Source organism: Melanostigma gelatinosum (assembly GCF_949748355.1).
Source record: "Melanostigma gelatinosum genome assembly, chromosome: 1".
Taxonomy (NCBI): domain Eukaryota; kingdom Metazoa; phylum Chordata; class Actinopteri; order Perciformes; family Zoarcidae; genus Melanostigma; species Melanostigma gelatinosum.
Genome location: NC_136634.1, coordinates 11,314,523 through 11,337,579, shown reverse-complemented (window position 1 = coordinate 11,337,579; position 23,057 = coordinate 11,314,523). Strand labels below are relative to the sequence as shown.

At 43.7% G+C, this 23,057-nt stretch overlaps 1 protein-coding gene across 1 annotated transcript; it reads right to left on the bottom strand.

Moving 5' to 3' along the window:
- Positions 1 to 344: 344 nt before the first annotated feature.
- Positions 345 to 21,496, bottom strand: tmem266 (transmembrane protein 266; the record flags this gene model as incomplete). The annotated part of the gene is made up of 10 exons (XM_079275903.1): positions 21,446 to 21,496; positions 16,385 to 16,573; positions 7,430 to 7,584; positions 5,887 to 5,960; positions 4,859 to 4,915; positions 4,582 to 4,720; positions 3,748 to 3,863; positions 2,371 to 2,563; positions 1,081 to 1,143; positions 345 to 982 (listed from the first exon to the last, which is right to left on the bottom strand). The coding sequence occupies exons 1-10, from the start codon at positions 21,457 to 21,459 to the stop codon at positions 345 to 347; spliced, it is 1,638 nt and encodes a 545-aa protein (XP_079132029.1). The 5' UTR covers positions 21,460 to 21,496.
- Positions 21,497 to 23,057: the final 1,561 nt, after the last annotated feature.

Genomic DNA, 23,057 nt, shown 5'->3' with positions numbered 1-23,057 from the left:
TTCCTAGAAATCAAACCACAACTTAATATATAAAAAGCCAGATTTTTTTTTTTTCATCTTCTTTGCAAACCAGTTTTCTTAAAATGTTCGGGCTCAAACCCTGTTGCTGGTTTCTTTTGGTAAAATATTTCATAGAACTCAGTTTTTTGTGTGTCGATTCCTGATAAGTGCTGCCTGATAACACGTTTGCCTTCTCCAGTCGTCATGCCCTCTGTTTTTGTGCTGCTCTGGCAAGTTCATCCTCTCAGTCCCAACAGTACAACGAGGATGACTGACACCGTGTATGTGCCAGTGACTCCCAACAACACCAGCGTTTAGTAGAGCGAGTCCTGTGATAGTGAGTCTTATGTCTCTGACAGACGGTTGACCGGCATGTCCACTGGCTCCATCATCCTGTACTTCTCCTCTAGAAGAGGCTCTCTGCCCTGCAGATGGATGAGAGGCTTGGAGTGCAGCCCGACTCTGCTCTCCTGGTTCCTCTTGTTGTAGATGTTGACCCTGTGCTGCAGCTCAGGGCTGGTTTTGGTGGACCCCGCTGGGCTGGGTGGTTTAAGGTTGACTGGGTCTAGGCCCTTCTGGGTGAGACAGGTGTTCTCAGAAAGAGAGGAGAGCAGCTCCTGCATCACAGCGCTGGGACTGCCACGCGGCTGAGCGCCCAGGGCCAGAGGGCTGCTGTACGGCGGCGGGTAGCAGCGTTGGTCGCTGTAATCTGTGGAGGTGGAGGCCTCGCGCACCGTAGAGCTGCAATCCGTGGTGGAGCCCAGCGTGTGGCTGCTGATGCTGTGCTGCCGGATGCTGAAGCTGCTGCGGGACGCCGTGGTGGTGGACGCTTCGCTGACGGAGCTGCCGGTGCGCTGCAAGCGACTGGACGACACTGCGTCTACACTCACCAAAGAGGAGGGAAGCTGGCTGGGGTTGTTAGGCAGGTGCACATCTATGGCTGCTGTAGTGATGACTCGTGCAGGGTCTGGGATCCCCATATCTACAAGAACTGAACACAATGCACAGGTGCCGTGAAAACGTTGTGGCGCTACAAGGACCTGTGGATAAGAGGGGAGCAGGATGGGTGTTTGTGCTCACCGCTGCTTGCCTCACTGTAGTACTGGCTGATGTAGTTGTTCATGTCATCATGACCGTGGTGATCTGAAGAGGATTCAAAATGGACACTTGATGTTATTTGTCTCGGACACAATGAAACTGAATCCAGTGTTAATTTGCGAGTTAATCATTGGTCGTGTTTCACAGTCCAATGAGCGATCAGAAGCTTTTAAAATGATTCAGATTCCATACAAGTTGGTTATAGTTAGACAATCAAAAGGGCCAACATTACTATAAGTCCCTTAGTTTAGTATTTTAGTTAATTCATTGTTTATAACGCAATATGCTTTAGTTGTAAGCAGATGTGTTAATTAACAAATAGATCTCCTCCTGTGGGCCCCCATAAGTGGAGGTTGATGTGTAAACAGATAATGAATGATAATACAATAACACAGGTGTAATAATATAAATTTCTACTTTCTATCTTATTATGAGAAGTTGTAATTGCTGACAAATACTATATCTTAAAAAAGGTTCTGACTGTACATCGGCTTACAACTACATTCATAATGTTTTATGAACACTTAATGTGGATGTTGTCCCCAGGTCCTAAATCAGTCCGTGTGTTTCCTTTAAGTGCTAGTCAAGGTCCCACAGGACTGTTCGATGGCTTACATTCAATTGTGTTGGGGCTTTACATATTCATTTTATGATTTATCCCAAGAGGGGCCACATTGTTTAGCCTTAACAGTGACAGGGACCATCTCCAGATGATCAATACCACATGAGTACATGTACAGCATATGAGGAGCAGCCCCAGGTAAAAGGATGTCTGACTGGAAACACCGTGGCTCAGATGTATCGCACTATGATTTATGATTTGATAAAGCAAAAGCCTCACTGTTTTGAGCACCGGCATCACCTGCACTGACAGCGCTTTACTGCTGGAAGTCCTGTAAGTTATGACCTGTCAGTGTACGAACAGTTTACAGTCCATCTCGGTGTGGCTCCAGCATTTTGATGTGATGAGACGAATGCTTTTGACAAGAGGACACCAACTGTTATTCACTGTCCTACAGCCCAGCATGGAGCTTCACAGCAAAGGGCTGTTTGCTGTTTGCAGAGGTGTCTGGTTTTTGCAGGGATATGTTGTGCTAATTTAGGTTTTTGTTCTTTCAATAAGCATGAAGGTCTAGTGAAACAACACATATGTTAGTTATTAGCATTGTGGTATGACGCACTATAGAAAGTACTGCTTATGTCTTCCCTCATGGTGCAGAGAGGTCTTTGATAGCCTGTAATACAATGAAGTTGGGAGTTCCAGATGGTTACCTGCAGGCCCCCCAGGCTCTCTTGCTTTAGCTGGCCCGTGATGCTCTGTGGCCCCAGAGGCCACTCCGTCCACCTCCTGGAAGCTGTTGCTCTGTTTACCCCACATGTGGTGGATCTGCATGGCTGCTTCACGCTCTGCTACCAGATCTAGGTCCTGCTGGGCCAGGTGGGCCCTCAGCTGCCTGATTTCAAACTGGAACGAATGAAAGACAAATCGGATGACTGCCAAAAACTCCTGAAAGTAACAACACACAGAACTGTATATTCTACTCACTAAAATTCCATCTGCTATTGTCCAAGCATTATATTTGCTGTGATATGCTGCTATATTTCTTGCATCGCAGTTCAACTTTACATATACAGTACAGTGAGCTTATGCCAAAGTGCACATTTCCAACCTCTCTAACATTTGCAGTACAACGCTTGGACGTAGAGACTGCTCTCCTCCTCTGGGCAGACATTTGAGAACTATGGAGCACTCAGTGGATGCACTTGCCGTCATACTTATAAAGTTCAGATATTAAGTTATTCTTCAGCTTCCTAATATGACCTACTAACAATATTAGAACTATCATTATCACATTGTGAAGTAGTCAATAGAATGCTTTGAGATAATGCACAGTGCTGGCCATCCGATACCCACAAGACTTCAGTAAATGTGTTATCTGGTGATAGAATAGGATACATCATAGGCCTCTTTTATGCCCTTTTAAGTACTTGTGTGTTCTTGCATAGTGCTCTGCTGCCCTCTGCTGATTACATGCAGCTATACTTCAAGGCAGAAATGCAAATCTGAGTTGTCTCACGTATCTAATGGTTGTAAAGAAGGTAATACCATCCGCTGCACAGGTCTGCTTAGAGCAGTGTACAGCCATATCTAAGGAATTCAAAGCATGTATTGTATTATCACCGCTCCTTTATCCATTGCATATGGTATCAGTATTGATTAGTTCTTTGGTATATGATCACTTTAAACAGTGCAATATAAAAACACACACACACAAGGAAACATTTCCTTGAAAGTTAAGAAATAGTTTGGCCCTAAACATGGATATAGAGGAATGTCACTCAAGGTAATAGGAAAATATTGTTTATAATCAAGCATTATTATTAACATTATTAGGGATGTAATAATAACCATAACCTAGATTGGAGTACAACCTAATTACAGGGAGTCTCCAACTAATGACAGCTTCTAATTGACTGTATCTTATTCTTAACACATCCCTCAAATCCAGAGACGCTGACAAGTCCAAGTTGCAAATCCAAGTCAAGTCTCAATTCTTCGAGGGGCAAGTCCAATTAAAGTCTCAAGTGTGACTGGAGTCCCCATCTCTGCTGTAAGGTAAAAGATATGAGAAAGATAAGAGGACATACTGCCTGTTCCTGGCAGATCTGGGTGAGGCGGTCCAGCTGGTCTTCCCTCACCGCCTTGCCCTTCTCATACTGCTGGATCTCCAGCTCCATCTCCACCTTCACTTGCAGCACATAGGCTGAAACAAAAGGGTATATTACAGTCAGTTTTCCTTCTAAAGAAACAGGTAATCCTGTGTTTTTCAATCTTAATTTCAACTGCACCTTACGTTGACTTAATTCATTCATTCCCCCTCCAAAAGTGGATCTTGCAGATAGTGTATTATTGCACACACGTTTTCTAAATATCAAAGTCGACTACTGTTTTGTTTCATCAAAAAGTCTGCCACATTCACTGGCACATGACAAAGGACTCTGACTAACGTATTGTACACAAGGTGGACAAAACAACAGCACAATGGATGCTGCAAACAATGCTACTGTTGTGAGACTTCAGTTCATGGTTGGGAACGTTAAAGCAGAAGTTTATGGCGGTGTTTTATTGCATCGTGTTCACCACAATGTATCATCCCTTTGAACACGGACTGTACTATATTCAAAAACCACAAGGGGGAGCAACACTGTTCAAAAAGCATTCCTCCTAATAAATAAAATACTCTTGTGTGCACCTTTATGATACAAATAATTTGCATGTAACATCTGTTGTATGAGCTTCGAACCAAGGGTTCATTACGACGGACGATGTACTACCTGGTGAAAAAATAAAGAATATTTGAGCAAACAACAACCTCAATATTGAATGTAGCCGATACCGCAGAGAGCACACTGCAGTATCTATCTCTGTGACCTGACAGTAAAGGACAGGATACAAAGGACATCAGTCACTCCCAGCCTCACCATCAATGATCCTCTTGACCCTCCAGATGCGCAGTGTGATGATGAGACCGATAGCGTCCCAGGGGCTGCTGGGGCCGTTGGCCACTGTGGAGGCCACCATGGGGGCCAGAGAGAGGACGATGACAGCTCCATCAAACACCTGATAAACACACACACACACACACATGCACAGCTGCTGTTATGTCTGTAGCTTCCACAGCGGTATGACATTGAGGGAATGACACTGCAGTGAAAGGAGCCCCGGGTAACAGGACTAATGGTACCCATGGGAGCTTACCTCTACTTTGTTCTCTATGTAATCCCATATCCCCAACACCACGATCCTGAACACCGTCTGACAGACAGAGGGACAGAGATGGAGACAGAGAGCAGGTTACACACAATGACAGCTGAACAGAGTGAGACTGGATGATGTAGGCTGAGCATACTGGGGAGTAAAGTCCAATAATTAACCTGACAGTCCCAGTAAGAGGCATTTGCAATTGCGATTCAGACTTTTTTCATCCCTCCACTGGTAATTCATCAATGACATCATTTTCATGCACATCACAGGCGGCGCGATAGGATTTCATCCAAACAATTAGAGGCACTGCATTTAGCTCCTTCTGCTGACGCAGCAGAGGCTGCAGAGCGCAAACAACTCTCCCTTTGTCGCTGTTCCTCTTCTGCCATCCCCTCCTTCCTCGTTTCAGATATTCAAGGTTGCACTTCAGCAGGAATCATCCTCCCTGCTGTTTCTACTCATTCAATGTGCCACTGGGGCTGGGGGGGGGGGGGGAGGCTGCTTTTATAGATAAGTAAAACTCCAGCTACACAAACAGTTAGCAGTGGGGTGGTCAAGTGTAGGGAACTAAGACAAATGTGGCTGAATGTAAAGAAAATGGGAATCAATACGGAGCACCTGAGGCCTAGAAATTATTTAAAACGAGCAGAGCAGAAAAGCTCCATCTGCATTCTAAAGTGTTTGTGCTGCGTATCAATCGAACAACCCGAGAAGGACCAACTGTGCCAGCATTCACAGCAGTTATACTTTTTTTTTTTTACGGTACACTGATGTGATTTTGTAGTCACTTCGGTTTAGTGCACTTTTAATAGAGTCGTACACAAATTTACCTCTACTAATCAAAATCGAATCAAGCTGTGACAGGACACGGGGCGTTTCATGGTGTTGTTAATATTCTAATGAGGATCTGTCACTGTATCTCACTGGCACATACTGCACAACATAGCATTAATCGACAGGCTGCTGCATCAGCCGTAAGTGAGACTGTGTTTGTGTTGAGCAAGGGGAAGACAGAGACTCACCTCAGTGAAGAACACAGAGAGAATAGCCAAGCTGATCCAGTGGATGATGCCGGCAAAGTGGAATGCATTATTAACTGGAATAAAACAGAATAACTGGTTATTTTTAAAGGACAGTTTCTGTGACATGAAGTGGTGAAAGATGTATGTTTTGTTTTTTGTTGGTGTCTCTAACAGCCTTTACCTGCTGCGTAACACTGACAACATGCATGCACACACACATACATAAATGACAGAGGCATGAAGCAATTCAAAACATACTGTGCATGCATGTGTCTGTATCTTCCTGTCGACTCATCAGGCTAATTGTGGACAGCCTGAAACAGCACTCGGCTGTCAGCTGAGGCATTTCTCTTCACGCTTTACCTCTCCCCCCATCTGTCTGCGTTTGCCGTGTTCAGTGATCTGTCTATTAGTCCATTCATCTTCCTCAAGTCCTCCCCACATTCTTCCACCAGCCAACTCTGTATTGCTTGATTTATTTGTCTGCTAATCTCCCTTCATAAATTTGTCTTACTTTTCCTTTGTCTTGCCTGTCTAGTCAGTCAGTCAGTCTGTCACAGGGGAACATGCATTTGGATACTGCCGGAGTGGCATCTCAGCTCCGTGACATCAAACAGGTATGACCCCTCACCTTCCACTTATAATAAGCGAGGATGTCTTCACCATACCAGATGATGTAAATGAAAGCAATACTGGGGTGACATGAGTCACAGTGGTATTTGGACCACATGACATTTTGTGTTTACTGTGGAATACTAATAGGAGAATTATATTCCTCAGATCATGATTGATCAGAGCCTCTGGTCCCAGGATAGATCATCAGTGACACAAACTAATTATAAAGTTAAACGTAGACCTTTTGCACATACTCACATACATGCTGTGTACACCTATTTGTGTTCTTTGGTCATTTCCCCCCCCCCCCCCCCCCCACACACACACACACAGTCTTCCTTCAGGATGGAGTCCAATCTCCAAAGACGTTGCACTGATCAAATTTGTACAATGTGTAAAAAATGATTGTGAAATTCTAATGAAGTCTCTCCTGCTTGAATGACTTTTATATGATTGTTTTCGACGTGCTGTACTATGACTTGTTAATTAAATTAAATTAAGTTAAGTTGAGTATCTTTTTCAGTTACTTTTTCAGTCACTTATTTATTCAAGTTACTTTTTCAGTTACTGAAAGTCTGTCTCCCTCACTTCATCAATGGTCTGTCTTTCTCCCTCTCTCTCTCACACACACTCAGATTGAGTGTACAAGATCTATCTGCAGTTTTTGTGCAAATTCAGAGTACGTTCGAGTAAACATACTCCTTTGTCATACTGTAGATCTCAAATCATTGCATTGACCCAATGCCTTTGTATTTAATAAGCAATATTGCTGAGTAGTCCACTTCTCTCCCTCTTCTAAAATGATATTGCATGCCAGGACTGTACACAATGAGTGCAACAAGCCACTTCAGCAAAACACTGTCCCCAAAACCACTTCCTTATGACATTGATCATCTCAGGTGGCTTTACACTCTTCTCTACCACTCACACTGCAACAGCTTGATGTCTATGAGCATCTCCAGGGTTAGCAGCACCACCACCAGAATGACACAGGCCACCAGGAAACAGTTGAAGCCCACCGACAGCAGGCAGACCTGCCACAGCGCTGCCCTGCGCCCACAGCATGGCTTTAGCCAGTTCGACCTGACCAGGGGGAGAGGGGGGGGGGAGAGACAGAGAGGGGAAGAAAATGTGGTTAGAGGAGCTGTGTGTGCAAAGATAAATGGTGGGTCTTGTTGCGGTGTTATTTCAAAATGTAATACTGGTACAGAGTGCGCGTCTGACAGGCAGCATGCAAGGTCAAATCAATAAAACACGAGAAACGTCAAGATACACAAATCATGAAGTGTATTCAACCTTGACTTTGCTCTGTTTTCCATCAGTCAATGTTCTGCGAAATATTTCTCAGCAGAGGGCACTATTCTGCATACAAATTCAATTCACTCACTTAAATGTGATGGGAAGCATAAATACATGGCACTGAGATGATATATTAGTATGAAGTAATTCATATGAATTCATATCCCCCCCCCCCCCCTTTCCTCATCTCCTCATAAAACCGTTTATTCTAACCTTCCCTGCAACCCTCCACTTGCCGGTAAAGCTCTCCTTTTGTACGCAGTGGAGTCGTCTTACTGTTACAGCCACTCCTTTTTGTTTGCCTATTTTTGGAAACGGATTACATGACGTCTGTTGTAATCCAAATTTGAGCATTACATATTTTGTTTTCTTCCTACCTGAACATCCTTGCGTGTATAAAGCACTAATAGATTGAATGATTGAAATATCAGAACATCTATAAAGGAGGCGATACCTGACTCCGTGGTCTTATCGTCTCTAGATTTATTTTGACATGATACACAACTATAACCTCATAATATAGTTTCGAGTTCAGAGTTTCCAGTGTTTAATTCACCTCCCTGCTGCATCACTGGGCAACCAGACAGCTCTCTGAGTGAAAACTGGCCAGGTTGCCCATCTGGGCAACTGTTTAGCTAACAACCAGGCTGGTAGATAGCTCACTGGCTCTACTCTTGTAGCTCTGGAGGACTGAGTGGCTGCCTGGCTGGCTGACCGCGTGGTGTAATTCTCTTGGCATGACAGTAGGGCTGCATGTGTACCATCTGGAGGGTGTAGTCGCACCTGGCTGGCTGGCTTTTGAGAAACCATCACTCATAATTCCTGAACCTAGAATGTGTCATTGCTCCCACTGGTTAAGCAGCGACTGCTTTATACACCTTCCTCCACATTGCTATGTATTTCCCCTTCGTTTGGAGTGTCCTCGTGTCCCTCTTGTGCCGGCTCCTTGTCCAGGTACATTGGTTCTGAAGATGTCTTACCTGCCTTACATCCATACCAACTCTCCCCTTAAAGTTCCACCAATCAGAAACTGACTGACTGAGACTCTTGGGGCTTTACGGTCAGTAAATAATGACACATTTTCAGGAGGCACACAGGGCTTTCCCTTCCTGTCACAGCTCTGCATTCCACGCACAAACCAAAGGCAGTAGGTTTCTTAAAAAAAAAGAAGATGCTATCTGTCGTGACCTGTCCCCCACAGGAGGAAAGCTACTGGCAATGTCTGTCAGAGGACAAAAGAGGATGCAATTTATTCTACTCTCCTCTTAGTTCCGTTCAATATAAAGAAGGCAAACACCGAGAGGAAGCAGGGTGCAGCTGGTTCAAAGGCATTGGGACTCATCCAAAAGCGAACCGGAGAGAGAGCCAGGGACGAAGGAGGGGAAGTTGGAGAAGGAAGAATGAGAAATAAAGAACAGAGAAAGATGCAGATTGAGTTAAAGGATGATTCCACTTTATTAACTTTCAGCCTTATTTGTCCTCATCCTCATAGTTTTACCAATACGAATGATGGCCAAAATTACAACAGTTTTGCACTCACCAAGTTAATTGCTAAGATTTGTGTACGTGGCAACATTGATTGACAAGAGGTCCAAACAGGCATGAAATACTACGGTCAGGTATGAGGTATGACTCCCAAGTTAGCTAAACCTATTTGGAACGAGGGCTGCGACCACTGGTCATTTTCTCAAATAATTGATCAATTGATTCGTCGATACATTTTCAGAAAATTACAAAAATGTTTGTTGCAATTTCCTTAACCACAAAATGACATGTTCAGATGTCTAGTGTTGTCCAAAACCCACTTTATTACGTTGAAAGACAATGAAAAGTATAAAATCCTCGTATTTCAGGAGCAAAAAATACGGGATTTTTGCAACTGTGGCCAACTGTACTTGTGCTATGAGGAGTTATCATTGACATGTTGGGCACATTCTGGTTTCTTACAAATGACTTTGGTGAGCAGGAATAATGACCGAATGTCTAAAAATAACACTAAAATATAATAAAAGTTAACCGTTAACCTCGGTTGTATCATCTCCATCCTTCACCAAGGTCAGCAGAGAGGCTGGAGCTTGCCCATGTTTTGTCAATGCTCACCCAGAGGCTAACCAGTGCAGTAAACCTCAGTACCAGCCAAATGCCAACAGACTAGGGGCTCAACACCTGCAACCAAGAGGTGGTGGAGGGTAATGGTGTCATTAGCAGATACCATGGAGACTCCCAAGCACCGATTTGTTCCCAAGGAACAATGTCAAACCCCATCTGCCAGTGGAGGAGAGCCAAGAAAAAGAAACATTTACCTAAAGACACGCCTAACACACAGTCATCGCACATTTATGGACCATTATTTAGAAGACGGAATGAGCAGCACACACACCTCACTTACCTTCAGGACTGAAAAGCACGATTCAACTCATACTGTGTGGCATAATTCATTCAGACCTCTCCCCACGAGCCAGGCAGAAAAGGTATTAATTTAATAAACCTGTAAAGAAAAACCCTGTCTGGAAGCAGAGTGATGGATCACTCCATGCTCGAAAACTTAATTTTAGGAAAATCACTTTAAACTTTGAATGCTGAGGACCTGAAGTCTTTATGAGAAAGTGAGGCTGCTTCAGTGGTGGAGCAAGTCAAGGAAGGACATCCCCCCCACGCTCTCCCAGGGTCACGGTATGTGCGGATCAAATACCTTTAGGGTAATGCACAAATATGTGTGTGCACAGGCAAACATCACACACACACACACGCTCACACTGTTAAGAGCAATGTGTGGAGGAAATGAGAGATTTAAGTTGGCATGTGTTGTGGACAGGTTCATAAAGACATCCAACAGGCCAGCAGCTGCAGTGCTGAGGGAAAATCGAAGTGGTCTCGACAGCGGCGCAGAGCGAGGGGATGAGATCATGAGACCGATCAATAGTGGCCTCAGATGGAAGTGAAGGCATGCTGTACATGACATCGGCTGCAGCGGGCCCTTGCAGCCGAATGGCCAGGCTCGACAGAGTTGACAGAGACGTCAGGCAGAGTGACTGGCGCAGAGGAAGGTGTCTGGTCGCTCTGTTGGGGCCCATTCACACAGACGCTACAGAGCTTTGGCTCCAGCCCCAGCTTAGTAACTCTCACGGCGGTGGGGAGCCTATCGCAAGGTGAATCTCTATCATTAAACTGTCTCCTGTAATTGAGACACAATAAAATACAATGTAAACTCATTAGATAGGAGTTAAATGGAAATGAAATCAGAGAGGTGGTGCTCTGTTTGTGTGTGTGTTTGTGAGTTAACACATTGAGTGAGAGAAAACGGAAGGGCTGCAAAGGGAAAAATTCATTCAGAAGTAATGAGTCTCAAAGACTCTATCAACTCGTCTGAGGTATTGATTGAAACACGCGCACACGCGCACACACACACACACACACACGCACACACGCACACACACACACACACACACACGCAATAAACAGCTGCAAATACCAACCTCTCCCTCAGAATGTTTGCAAAGGAAAGCCTAAAATAGTGTCGCCCTGAACGACACTGCTGTGCAAGGCCTCTAAATAATTGATTGCAACTCTTGATTGATGTCTTGATTGCACATTTACAACAGAGCACATTTCCTCGGTGATAAACTCCAGAACATTAGAGTACAGACCTGTGGCAGCCCTCACACAATTAAATTAGCTTCCAAAGTGATTAATCATGCTATGAGTCGAAACACAAATCTTTACATGGCCGAGACATCTTCTCACGCTGCCCTGTGGCCATCCATTCATTTATTCAAGCACACCTAACATTTTTACTTTTGTTGAAAAAGATGTACATTTTGTCAAATTTGTCACCTCAATGAAGTAGTTCCTATCCTATTTGGCCCTTGCCCCCCTCAAAATGAAGCAGCGTCTATATGTGACGCTTAATGCTCAAAAATTCACACAGATACATAGAATGTGTAAACCCTCATCATCTTGTGAGCCCTCATATTTATCTTGGGACCCCCAGGGTCCCATCAGGTTAGGCCATCAAAGATGATAACAGAAATATATTTTTCTAAAGTACTGTTTATTTTATACATTATTTTGATAAGCTATGCTCTTTCGCTGACTGTTAGCAAAGAACAACAATGGGGAAGTGCTTTTAAATTGAATACATCCTCTTTGAAGGTGGAAGGGACAATGTCAGATCATGCTATGGGAGCATTTTAAAATGATACTACCGGTACTTGACTCAAGTTTTCTGTCTCTTATCAATTACTCTCTCTCTGTACTGATATAGCCGTGTGGCTCCTCCAGTACAAACTTCTACCAATTCACACCAATCTGCTGAACTCAGCAGGCTCAGGCAGGGGAAAATGGACCTCAGCTGTGCGCCTGCAGGCTATTGAACAGCAGAGGTTGAAGGGCTTCAACCCATTCAGGCTCAACATCAGACTTGTTCCTTGACTTACTTTATACATTTGAAAGTATACCTGATACCAGTGGCGGCCGGCCAATAGAGGGCCACGGGGCCTGGCCCCACCCACCTTGAGCCACAAAAAATTATTAATTTTTTCAATAATATTAATAAATTATACAAATTGTCAATATTTGTGTTTTTGAGCTATGTAATATACCCAGTAATATTTGTAAAATAGGTACAACTCCACGGTACAACCTAGCAGAGGGATCTCTGAGCTGGTCTTCGCCAGAGAAATGGGCCACAGATCACAGATACTGAGCAAATGGAGATGGATGGGGCTCCATGTGCAGAGCAGCAGACAAGCTGTCCCTGATAAATGGGTTTTCACCAGGACACTTGATCTCTCTCGCTCTCAGCCTAAAAAGCAATCTCACACTTTGCATGTCTGTGAATATTAACAAACCCTCAAACCCTGCACTCAAATGTCATCTATTGTGTCGCACATGGTGCCAGGCAAGAGAGCCAATTTGATGGAGAGGACTGTTCCTCTTCGGGTTTGAAATAGAGTCGGGGGGGGGGGGGGGGGGGGGGGGAGGAGATAAGCCTGCTCTTTTTTCTGACATCCATCAACACAGAACAGGTAGTATTGCTGCTGCCAAGATTCATACTAGACTCTGGCAAAGGTCCGTCAGTGCTATTTTCTACAGTCTAGATTTATTACTCCATCATACTTAAATCTTAAGTGTTGTCAACCTAGCTGTGATTATGTGCATATCAACTGCTTTGTTAATGCATTTTAGTGATTCAAACTTTATTTCATCTGGGAAGTCTGAGTACTGTTCAGTAATGTCTATCTCTAGGCTGGTCTGGGCTCACTGCTTATCTAATACCCAACATTTCACCAGACACTGTATTAGCTAACTGTGGCTGTCACCATGCAACGAGGCACAGGGTTAATCTGACAATACCGTCCAACATGAACAGATAGGACACTCTTCAAATGGATCCATTTCCTTATGATCTGCAGTCGGCAGCTTTGTGAATGAAAGTGTGGAGGAGGGTCTTCCTTCCTCCGTCCTTGTCTTTATCTCCTCCACCTCCCCTGTCCTCCAGTCAAAGCAGCAGGTTGACCCTTATGAACCATATGTCATTACAGCAGTGCCTCACGCCTCTCAGCTTGGCCCCTGGAGATCAACGGCATATGCTACAGCAGGCTGATCTGGAGATGATAACCAAGGACAACTGCAGGACGTGAAGCACGGGGTCTCGAGACTGGGGCCATTATCTTTCACAGTTTTTCCTGTTCAGCGTCGCGGGCTGGAGCCGATCCCAGCTGACGTTGGGCGAAAGCCGGGTACACCCTGGCCAAGTCACCAGACTATGGAAGGGCTTACATCCAGAGACAGAGTAACTTTTACACTCACATCCACACCTACGGGCAATTTAGATGAACTAAACTAAGCTCCATCTCTTTGGACTGTGGGAGGAAGCCGGAGAACCTGGAGAGAACCCACGCTACCACGGGGAGAACATGCAAACTCCACACAGAAGGCCCGTCTAGCCCGGGAATCGAACCCCAGCCCCTCTTGCAGGGTCTATTAGGTCTGTTATGTTGGTAAGGTTGCTACAGTTTAATCAATACAGTAACATGACAAAGCATTCAAATCCACTTAAAAAGCTAATATTCTGTAGTGTGCAACAACATTACCCATTATTTAAAAAGACAGCTTTTAAATGATACAAATGAGACAGTACTTAAGCGATTAAAGGTGGATGTGAAATTAACCTAATCTTGGACTTTCCAGCAAGTTCTGTAGAAGATGGTACTGCCAAAATCTATTAATATTTCCATCCAGCTCACTACTGCATAGAATCTGCAAGGACTGCGTGTGCCCCTTGTAGACCGCAAGAACATCCACCTCCTACATAATCGCCCACGCCTCCTGATAAAGAGCCACGAGGAGCTGCCATGCGCACCTCTGGTGTGTATTATTTAGCTCATTTTTTCACAACCGTATGTAACAAAATAAAACCAAGGCCTCACCATCGAAATATTTAGTAATGATCTCTTGCTTATCCCATCGCTGGCCATTGGTATAAAGCTATTCCTATCACCGTCATGCTTTACCTTTCACCATGTCCAGATTCCAACCAAAGCCCTGACCAGAGGTCAATATCAATTTTACGAAGTAAAAAAATAATTATATTTATGATCAAACGGAAATCAGTGCTCACCTGCTCATATATCTGCAACCACAGGATTGAGCCACGCCCACAAAATGAAATAACTAAATATGAAAAACCTTCTCAGGAATGTAAGTCATTGTAGCTTGAGGAAACAAACCCGCTCATCATCAAAATAAATGTACAAAGTCACTGCAACAAAAATAAAGTGGGTATCGATTCTTGTACACAAGTGCTAAAATTAGCCTGCAGAATGCAGAGGAGTCTCCGTGATGACACATTCAGATGAACAAGAGCAAAAATAGTTTATAGAGCAAAGTAAACCAGTTTGTTCATTGCCTTGCCATTAGGGCCTCTGTGTCATTCCTCTGATGTTACACACATGAGTCACAAAGGCAGCCAGATTCTGTGGCGACATGCTGGCTCTGTTGCTTTTTCCAAGAGCGCTTCCAAAAGATGAATGTGCGTATGAAACCGTGATGACAGGTATGTCTTGGAATGCCTGTGACCTGAAAATTGTGAATTCCAATCTAAAAAGCTCACTGAGCATACTGCAACATTCACTTGGGTGTCAGGTTGCATGCTGTTCTCACCAGTCTGCTTCCTGGACTCTGAAGGAAGGTGTTTCTCTGCTGAGAATAAATGTCGACTTACTTTTCATGATCAAGAATATTCACATTGTTGACTTGATGAATCCCTCAGAGACATGTCTTGACACTGCATGACTTTTCCACTGCAAGATGCCAAATTCCAGGTGACCATGTCATATGGTGCTGTGTGAGAGTGCCCACTGTGATGATAATTGAGCTGGGATGCCAGATCCTGCCCTCTGCTGTGCCATTGCTATTTGCGCATTTTCTGCCCTTTTTTGTGAGCAAGATGAAGTGAGAAAGCTATGAAGTACCATGAGAGAGTGGGTGTTTGGGACAGGACCCATCTGTCCCTGCCCTCTGTCCCACAGAGCCATCGGCCCGGACCGGACCGGGCCAGACCAGGCACAGTCCAGCCGGACATGGTCAGCTGACACACCGGGGCTTGGATGGCGAAATGGCGGATGCTGTAATTAAGCTTATGCTGTTTGACGACTTTCTCTGCATGGATGCAAGCATCACAGCATGCCAAAGGGTTGTGAGTCACGCTTCCTGAGTGGAGAGCCACGGACACTTGCTACAGGGGTGCTCTAACAGGGGCGTGTCCTATCCTGAGCGTACTGAGCCTGCAGCATGGCGATAAGAAAACAACACAAACCCTGGACAAGCAGGCCTCATGGACAGAAACAGCACCGCCACAGGGCTCTGACCTTTCAGGAAAGCTATGGCGCTAACAACACTCTTTGTTTTCTGCCAGAAATCGACATTATGAACAGAAGCCTGTCTGGTAGTGAGAAATTGCTGCGTCATTGAGCTGAAATGAACACATCAGTGGAGACATTGTCCATTTAACATGGTGACACTAACACATTCATTGCCAAATATCCTCGACTCACAGACTCTAATATAAAACGAGGGGTGATTCACTACGCCAGGTGTAATTATCATGTGCAATAACGAGCAATGGGAGAGGGATGGCAGAGCCTTTCTCTGCTAGGGTAGATTATAGATTGTGGTAATTGCGATTCTGCCTTAATTATGGATGTAGCACTTTCCCGCAACATCCCCAACACCATATTTCTAGTATCTTCTTATGATGGCCAACATCAGGAACATCAATCAATATGTAATTGCATTTTGGGCTTTTTAGTATATAAATTAATTACAGAAAGATTTCATTGATAATCATGCTACTCATTTTATTTCCAGCGTCCTTAAAATGTATGATGTTTGATGTGCTTCAAACGATGAAAGAGTTCACTGTTATGAGCTTCACAATCCTTGAACGCAGTCCCTCTTTTTCTACACAACCACACTCAAGTTGCTGTTTCAGGCAAGCCAAAACCTCTCACTGACCGCGGTCAAACTACCAAGCAACAACAGAAAGTGAAAGGTGCTGTCGAGGTGGATTTGTGGGACGTACCCCTCTCTGTTGTCCTCTTCGTCTGGGTTCGAGATGAGCTGGGATCCAGCGAGGGATATGTCCAGGCCGGCCAAAGGCAAGTCTCTGTAGGCGAAGCTGACCAGCTGGACAGGGGCCACGCACTGGTTGTCCTCCTCCACCTGCTGGGAGATCACCTCCAGCTCCGAGGCCCCGGCCTTGGGATGAGCGCTGTGGTACACACACACACACACACACACACACACACACACACACCACAACCAGAGCAACATCAGAGTCATGTATAATTTGTGAGTGTCATGCTTAACTCGGTATACTTTAGCTAGTTTTTTGTTCTGCAAAGGCAGTACAGTGCAAGGTTGTACGGGAGTGTGCTGTTTATTTGAATTAACCAGTGCACCTACTTGGGAAGTGCTCCATAGCAGAGTGTGATAATAACTACTGGGACTATGCCTCCTTTTGATGAATGAAAACACAAACATGGTGTGAAATACCTTGTTTGCAGTGTTTTCTGGCGCGCTCAACAAGGGCACATTTACCTGGCAAGTGATAACAAGCTGATCTACATTTCTAAAGGCAGACTATGAAGTGAAGTCTCAAGCCGCAGTAAATACGGCAATTAGCATTCTCCGAATAAGGAAATATTACCATTAACAATATATCAACTTAAACGACGAATCATGTAATGAATGATCATTACAATGAAGAATTTGATGCATTTGCCTTTTTAACCGGCAGCTACCATTTTGAAAACTCTCTGTGTACTCAAGGATCCTCCAACACCCTGATATTTCAGAATTGGTTGCCATTTAAACTGACACTCTTTTTACAACATTCACTCTCCAGCATTTTAATTTCTGTAAACATTGTGTGACTACTGAATAGTTAAGACAGAATTACCAGTTAATAAAATGACCAATAGCATGCCTGTTTTCACTGGTGGTTTATCTGAGTTTATACTTGACAGAATAATGAAATTAATGGAAACCAATGGCCGCTGTAAATCAATATAAAAACCCATAGCACGTGTCAAAACATGCAAAACTAGCAGCATCATCTTAAAAAATTAATAATTTCAAATGTGCTAAATTACATTGGAGTGCACAAAATCAGCTTTGTTTTTAATTTATAAATTAAATATAAATTTTATAAAATTGTATTTATAAATTATAAATTTATAAATTCACTGTATTTTCTTTGTGAGGTTTGTTATATTCAGCAGAACCAGACAAAGTGTAATTTTATCTGCCATTGAGGTCCTGAAACTTGAATGCGTGGTGAGGACTGTGATCCTTCAAGCTCAGCCAACAGCGGACAAGGAGAAGTCACCTTGGAACAGGAGTCTCAAAGGGCTTGGCAGCTGTGCCAGTGCAGCCAGCGTGGAGACATCAATAACTCCAGTGCTTAACAGTGGAGGAAAGCGTTGATTACACGACAGAGGGAACAAAGGCTTGGTGAATTCTACAACCTCTGTGCTGGAGGTGAAACTGAGTGGGAGGAGACAGTTAGTAAAGATCACTGAGCAGACCCACCTTCCAGTTAAATGTTAATTTAGGCAGGGCAGGAAAGGAAACTAGGTCTTTTTCCTGACTGACTTCTTGACTAATAGTGGTGTAATGGACTCTTTTGAAAGGTTATTTTGTTATTCTCACAGAACACCAAGAATAACTTGAACTATATCAACTTAAAATGGCACAATAGGACGATGGAACACAAGCTCTTTTTCTTGTGTCCTCACTATATTAAATGCCTTGCCCTTCCTCTTTTTTCGCTATGCGTATCCTGCTGGATGTGTTGTTTAGCCTGAGGGTCAAGCGGCCATATATTTACATGCACGCCACAAAACCCAGTGTTGTCTGTGGACTTGGCACCTCTGACCAACCGCAACGAGGACGCTAATCCGTCATGACACACACAAACTGTTCAGTGCATCAAAATCACATTTCCAGACAATCACAGAGTGAGCCAGGAGCCATTATGTGCAGAGCCCAGTGGAGTGGCTGGTTGCCATCCTGAGGAGGGAGTGGAGGCTTCACAGCTCAACACCATGCTCCCTTCAACAATGCAGGCAAGGACAGCCAGTAGCATGCTAAAGGTTATAGACTAAAACCAATGTTCAATGAATCTTTTTTTTATTTTTTTCAATGCCTCATGAATGTGTTCAAGTCATGTTCTTTTCCTTCATACTTTTTGATATGTGGTTAAGACAAGTTTGAAATGACTGACATCTGCACCCAACTTTTCTCTGTGTTGTATTGGCAGATAATAGTCTTTTGGGGTAAAAGGCAGCTGTGGCGAGTGGGAGTGCACGTCTTTTGCTCAAATTCCCTACAATTGCTGCAAAACTACAACCGACATGTCCTACACACAGCCACTCAACCTTCAGGTGTGACTATACAGAGCAGCTATACAACTTTCTTCGGATAAATAAAGTCAAACTAAACATCGACGACAGCTTATGTTCATTATAATGTGACGCTTTCTAACACAGGACAACGATAAGCAGTATGTAGCTATTCTATCAAGGTGATATGAGATTGATGCCTGCCACTTTATATCTTACATCATCTATTCTGAGCAATACATTCTCTGCTGCTGTCCCTTCAGTGGATTTTAAACTGCCTTCTTAGCATGAACTGGTGGTTTGCAGAGGGCGTCGGTATCATTGTCATCACTGCCACGGTATTTCTGGCCAGCTGTCGACGTCCCAGCTGCTCTTTCTCACCCAATACGTTTGTATACTGACACTTGGCTACTACTTGGTGCACAGCAATCCACTGCCCTGATATGACCAGGAAAGCGGAACCAATGGGCCAAATCACTTATATGGGCACCGTCCAGATTTCCCAGCAGCAGCCCTGACAAAAGCTTCCGACACACTGGTACATTTGTAAGATCTGATATTTTAGGCAATGCCTGCTCTTTCAAAGTCCAAGGGGAAATCACAGCAGTTCACAATTCCACTGCATCAATGAAGAGTGAATGTGTTTAGTTAGTCTTTGGTGTTTTCTTTGTACTCTTAATAGAGAAAATGCTTCAGCTGTCCGTATCACCTCAATGAAAGTAAAGCCTGAAATATTACGATTTACTCTGCAGACATCCCAACAGCAGCATTCAAGTAATGTTGGATATGGACACACAGTAACACTTTAAAGGGTATTATTATTTATTATTTTATATTTTTCTTATTGTCCAAAGAATCCTTTAAAAAGGCTGTCACAGACTAACAATGTGTTAGTCCCTCCCCTGCTTTGGCACCCAGTCCCAAGTTCATCAATTCCCACTGAAAAGGTAAGTCTTAAAAAACAGGTCACAAATACATAGTTTGAATTAAAAAAGGGGCAAAGTCATTTCCCAAAACAGCATGGCACCATTGTTTTTTTGCAAAAGTTAATCAGACTGGAATGATGCATTTGTTGGGGACTATTTTCAGCCTATAGGATTAATACACATTTAATGACTCAAAATAAACGACAGTGCCCAGGTTCATCATGATGGAGAAACATTTCATCCTGAGCAACAGCGCGGCTCAGTAATGTGTTTTTAATAGTTTTTACAATGGAGGTCTACGGCACAGAGGAATAAAAATACATTACAGTCCATCAGGATTTAGCTACAGAGACAATATTTGTTCATAGGAACAGATAAATGTTGGTTTTTGGTCATTTCGTGGGATTTGTTTACAATAAGAAAAATATATAGAATATTGCCAAAATTATTCTTTAAATCATGTCATTTTCAGATTTAATGTATTCTCTTAAAAAAGGGAATCTGTGTTTCAAAAAGACAATATTATGTTTGAGTAAGATGAAATAACATTATACCAAACAAATGTATGTTTAAAAAGTTCCACTCAACAAAATGTTTAAACGTGACACATTATAGCCTAAATATGTAATAGTTAAGACTCTTATTTGGCCAAAGAAGTATTTGAATGAAATAAACATTCAACAATTTGTATCAGACTTCATTCTAGTGATTGCCTAGGGGCCTTCATTATCGATGGAAATTAAGAGCAGCAGGACACTGGATCATGTGACACAGAGGTTAGTTACAGTGAATCTGACCCTTTTTAAGGCTGCTGGGCTCCTCAGGGTGTGCCGTTTGCTTTGTTGTTGTTTTTTACAAACAGCTCCAAAATGGACAAACAGGAACAGCACGACCTCATCTTTCTTTGTTTCCCATTTTTTTAATATGTACATTTTAATACATAGTTATGTGATGCAAGATAAATCCCTTTTAATTTGTTGTGTTTGAGCATCTAATAATTTCCCCATCCCGCCTCCCAGTGTTTCCACAGCAGAGATGCTACAGGGCTTCAGAGAGCGAGAGAGAGAGAGAATAAGAGAGAGTGAGAGAGAGAAAGAGATAGAGGGGATTCACAGCAGCAGCAAGTCAAGAGAGCTGGGGTGAAAATAACTCCAAAGACCTTTCTCTGCATGAGAGTTTCCCATCTGAGTCACCGTAATTCAGCGGCATTAAATCATGCCTTTGTACTACTAACCACTCAACACATCCTCTATATTATCTGGTTACAGATGTTTTGCACCAACATTCTTCTTCAAATGGAATCAACTAATCTGCTGGTTTAAGGCCCGGACAGAGCTGGTTGGAAGCAGCACCCTGTGCCTTTAACCAAAGCTGACTGAACCCATTTTCCATCCACTGTACTCCACTCCACTCCACTCCACTCCACTCCCCCTGCTCCCTCTTTTCCCTTCTCTTAGTCCCAACCGTGGCTGTCATCAGAATGCAGGGTCTGTCTGGAGGACCACACACAGAGTAATCATTAATAAGAGAAGATGACAAGTGAACATCCCCCCTGAATGCTAAGAGATGCCAGCGGAGACTGGCGATGGCCAGCCAATTCCTCCCTCTGGACGCTGGAAGAGGCTCCGCTTTTTCACGCTGAAGCCACTCGCATGAGGGTCACGAGAATATGCAGGTCCCATCCTGCTAATCGCATCCTTCCACGCTGAGATGCCCCTTTGCATGAGACTGCGTGTTCATAAATAGAGATTTACGATTTCACACTCTCTCAGACACGGTTTCAAACAAGGCTCTGGCGGTTGTTATACTCACTGGTGGTTGCTCATGTTGAGGTCTTGTTGCTGCAAATAGACGTCCACACTAAATGACCCCAAGTGTGAAATGTGATTTCACCACTGCAGAGACCTGGCTCATACCACACCTATAGAAAATATAAAAGAACAGTGTGATTACTACGAAGAAAGGAAATCATGAAGCAAATTATGGGCAATCTCCAACTGCTGAGCAAGATTGTGAGATATGATTGTGAGCTTCAGAGCAGCTTTTTTTTGCCAACTGCTGTTTCCAATGTCAAGGATGAACATTTACACATGAAATATCTATACAGTTATGCAGTATAACACAAATGCATGCAAAATGATCAATGAAGCATCGATGCTTATGGCGTTCCTGAAGGCGCCCTGTCCTAACTTCAGCTTTATGTTCAACTGTTTTCCTGGGGAGCACTAAACTGTAAAGGATTTAAAATCTCCTCCAATATCCGCTCCGTGAATCAGGGACTGAGGAACATCACACCTCTTGCATAGCAAGTATAGCAGGATGCTAGCTCTTTGTGCCACGGGATAGAGAGCCATTGATGTCAAAGTCCGTTCAGTGAAAGCCCACTCCAGCTGCTTTGCAGGGAACAGACATGACACGGGCAGACAGGGAAATCTCAAAGGCATTACAGCTTAACGCGTAATGTCCATTATTACAAACAAGCCCATGCAGTTCTCAGTGTTGCAAAGTAAAAGGAACACTGAAACCAGCTGTCAACAAGAGATGAAGTTTTGACTGCAATGCTTATACATTTGCATCATTGTCCACACCTTCGTGATTCACACAATAGTTCATGGATTCGGAGAAGCGCGTGCGAGACACAGAGCCACAGTGAAAGCCTTCAGACATGGAGAGGCGAGTAGTCAGCATTCACAGCCGCAGCAGACCACAGCAGAGTAATGTAGTGAAGCACAGCAGATTAAATGCTCCTCAGGATAAATCAGCACAGGTCATTCAAGGGCTGAGAGTGACACTGTTTCACTGCAGCACCTAAAACATGTGGTCTCTTGCATTATACTCAGGAAGAAATATATTGATCTGGCCATCGGATGAGCTGAAAGTTACACAGCCAAAACACTAAACAAGGTGCTTGACTTTCTGTGAGGAGAACCGAAAGGCAAGCGGCATCAAAGATTGTTTCTGGATGAAATTTCCTGCAGAGCAAAGTATTTCTGGAGACGAGTAAATCACAGTATCACAGAGATTGAACTTCACAATCATCATCTTGAGCTGCCACTTATTACAGTAAGTGATTCATCAGCGGAGGTGGCTATCCACAAAGACAATTTTTACTATTATATTTCATAAAAACAAGCACGGTGGGCCATTTCTGCAATTCACCGAATCAAAGTGCATTTGCAATCATTTCCCACCAAGTCGCAGCTCCATTAACAGTTATGGTGCTGTAACATTTTCCCACTGTGCTTAAAGGCCACACGGTCTCGTTCTTGTTCAAAACCAACACAAATGCATCAACCAGCCAGCGCGCTTTCAAATCAACACTGACTCGAGAAGAAACCCAGAACAGACACACTGACCTCGTATGTTTTCTACATTGTGTTGAGTGTGGTCGTGACTCCTTCGCCCTCGCAGTGATGTTGGTAAT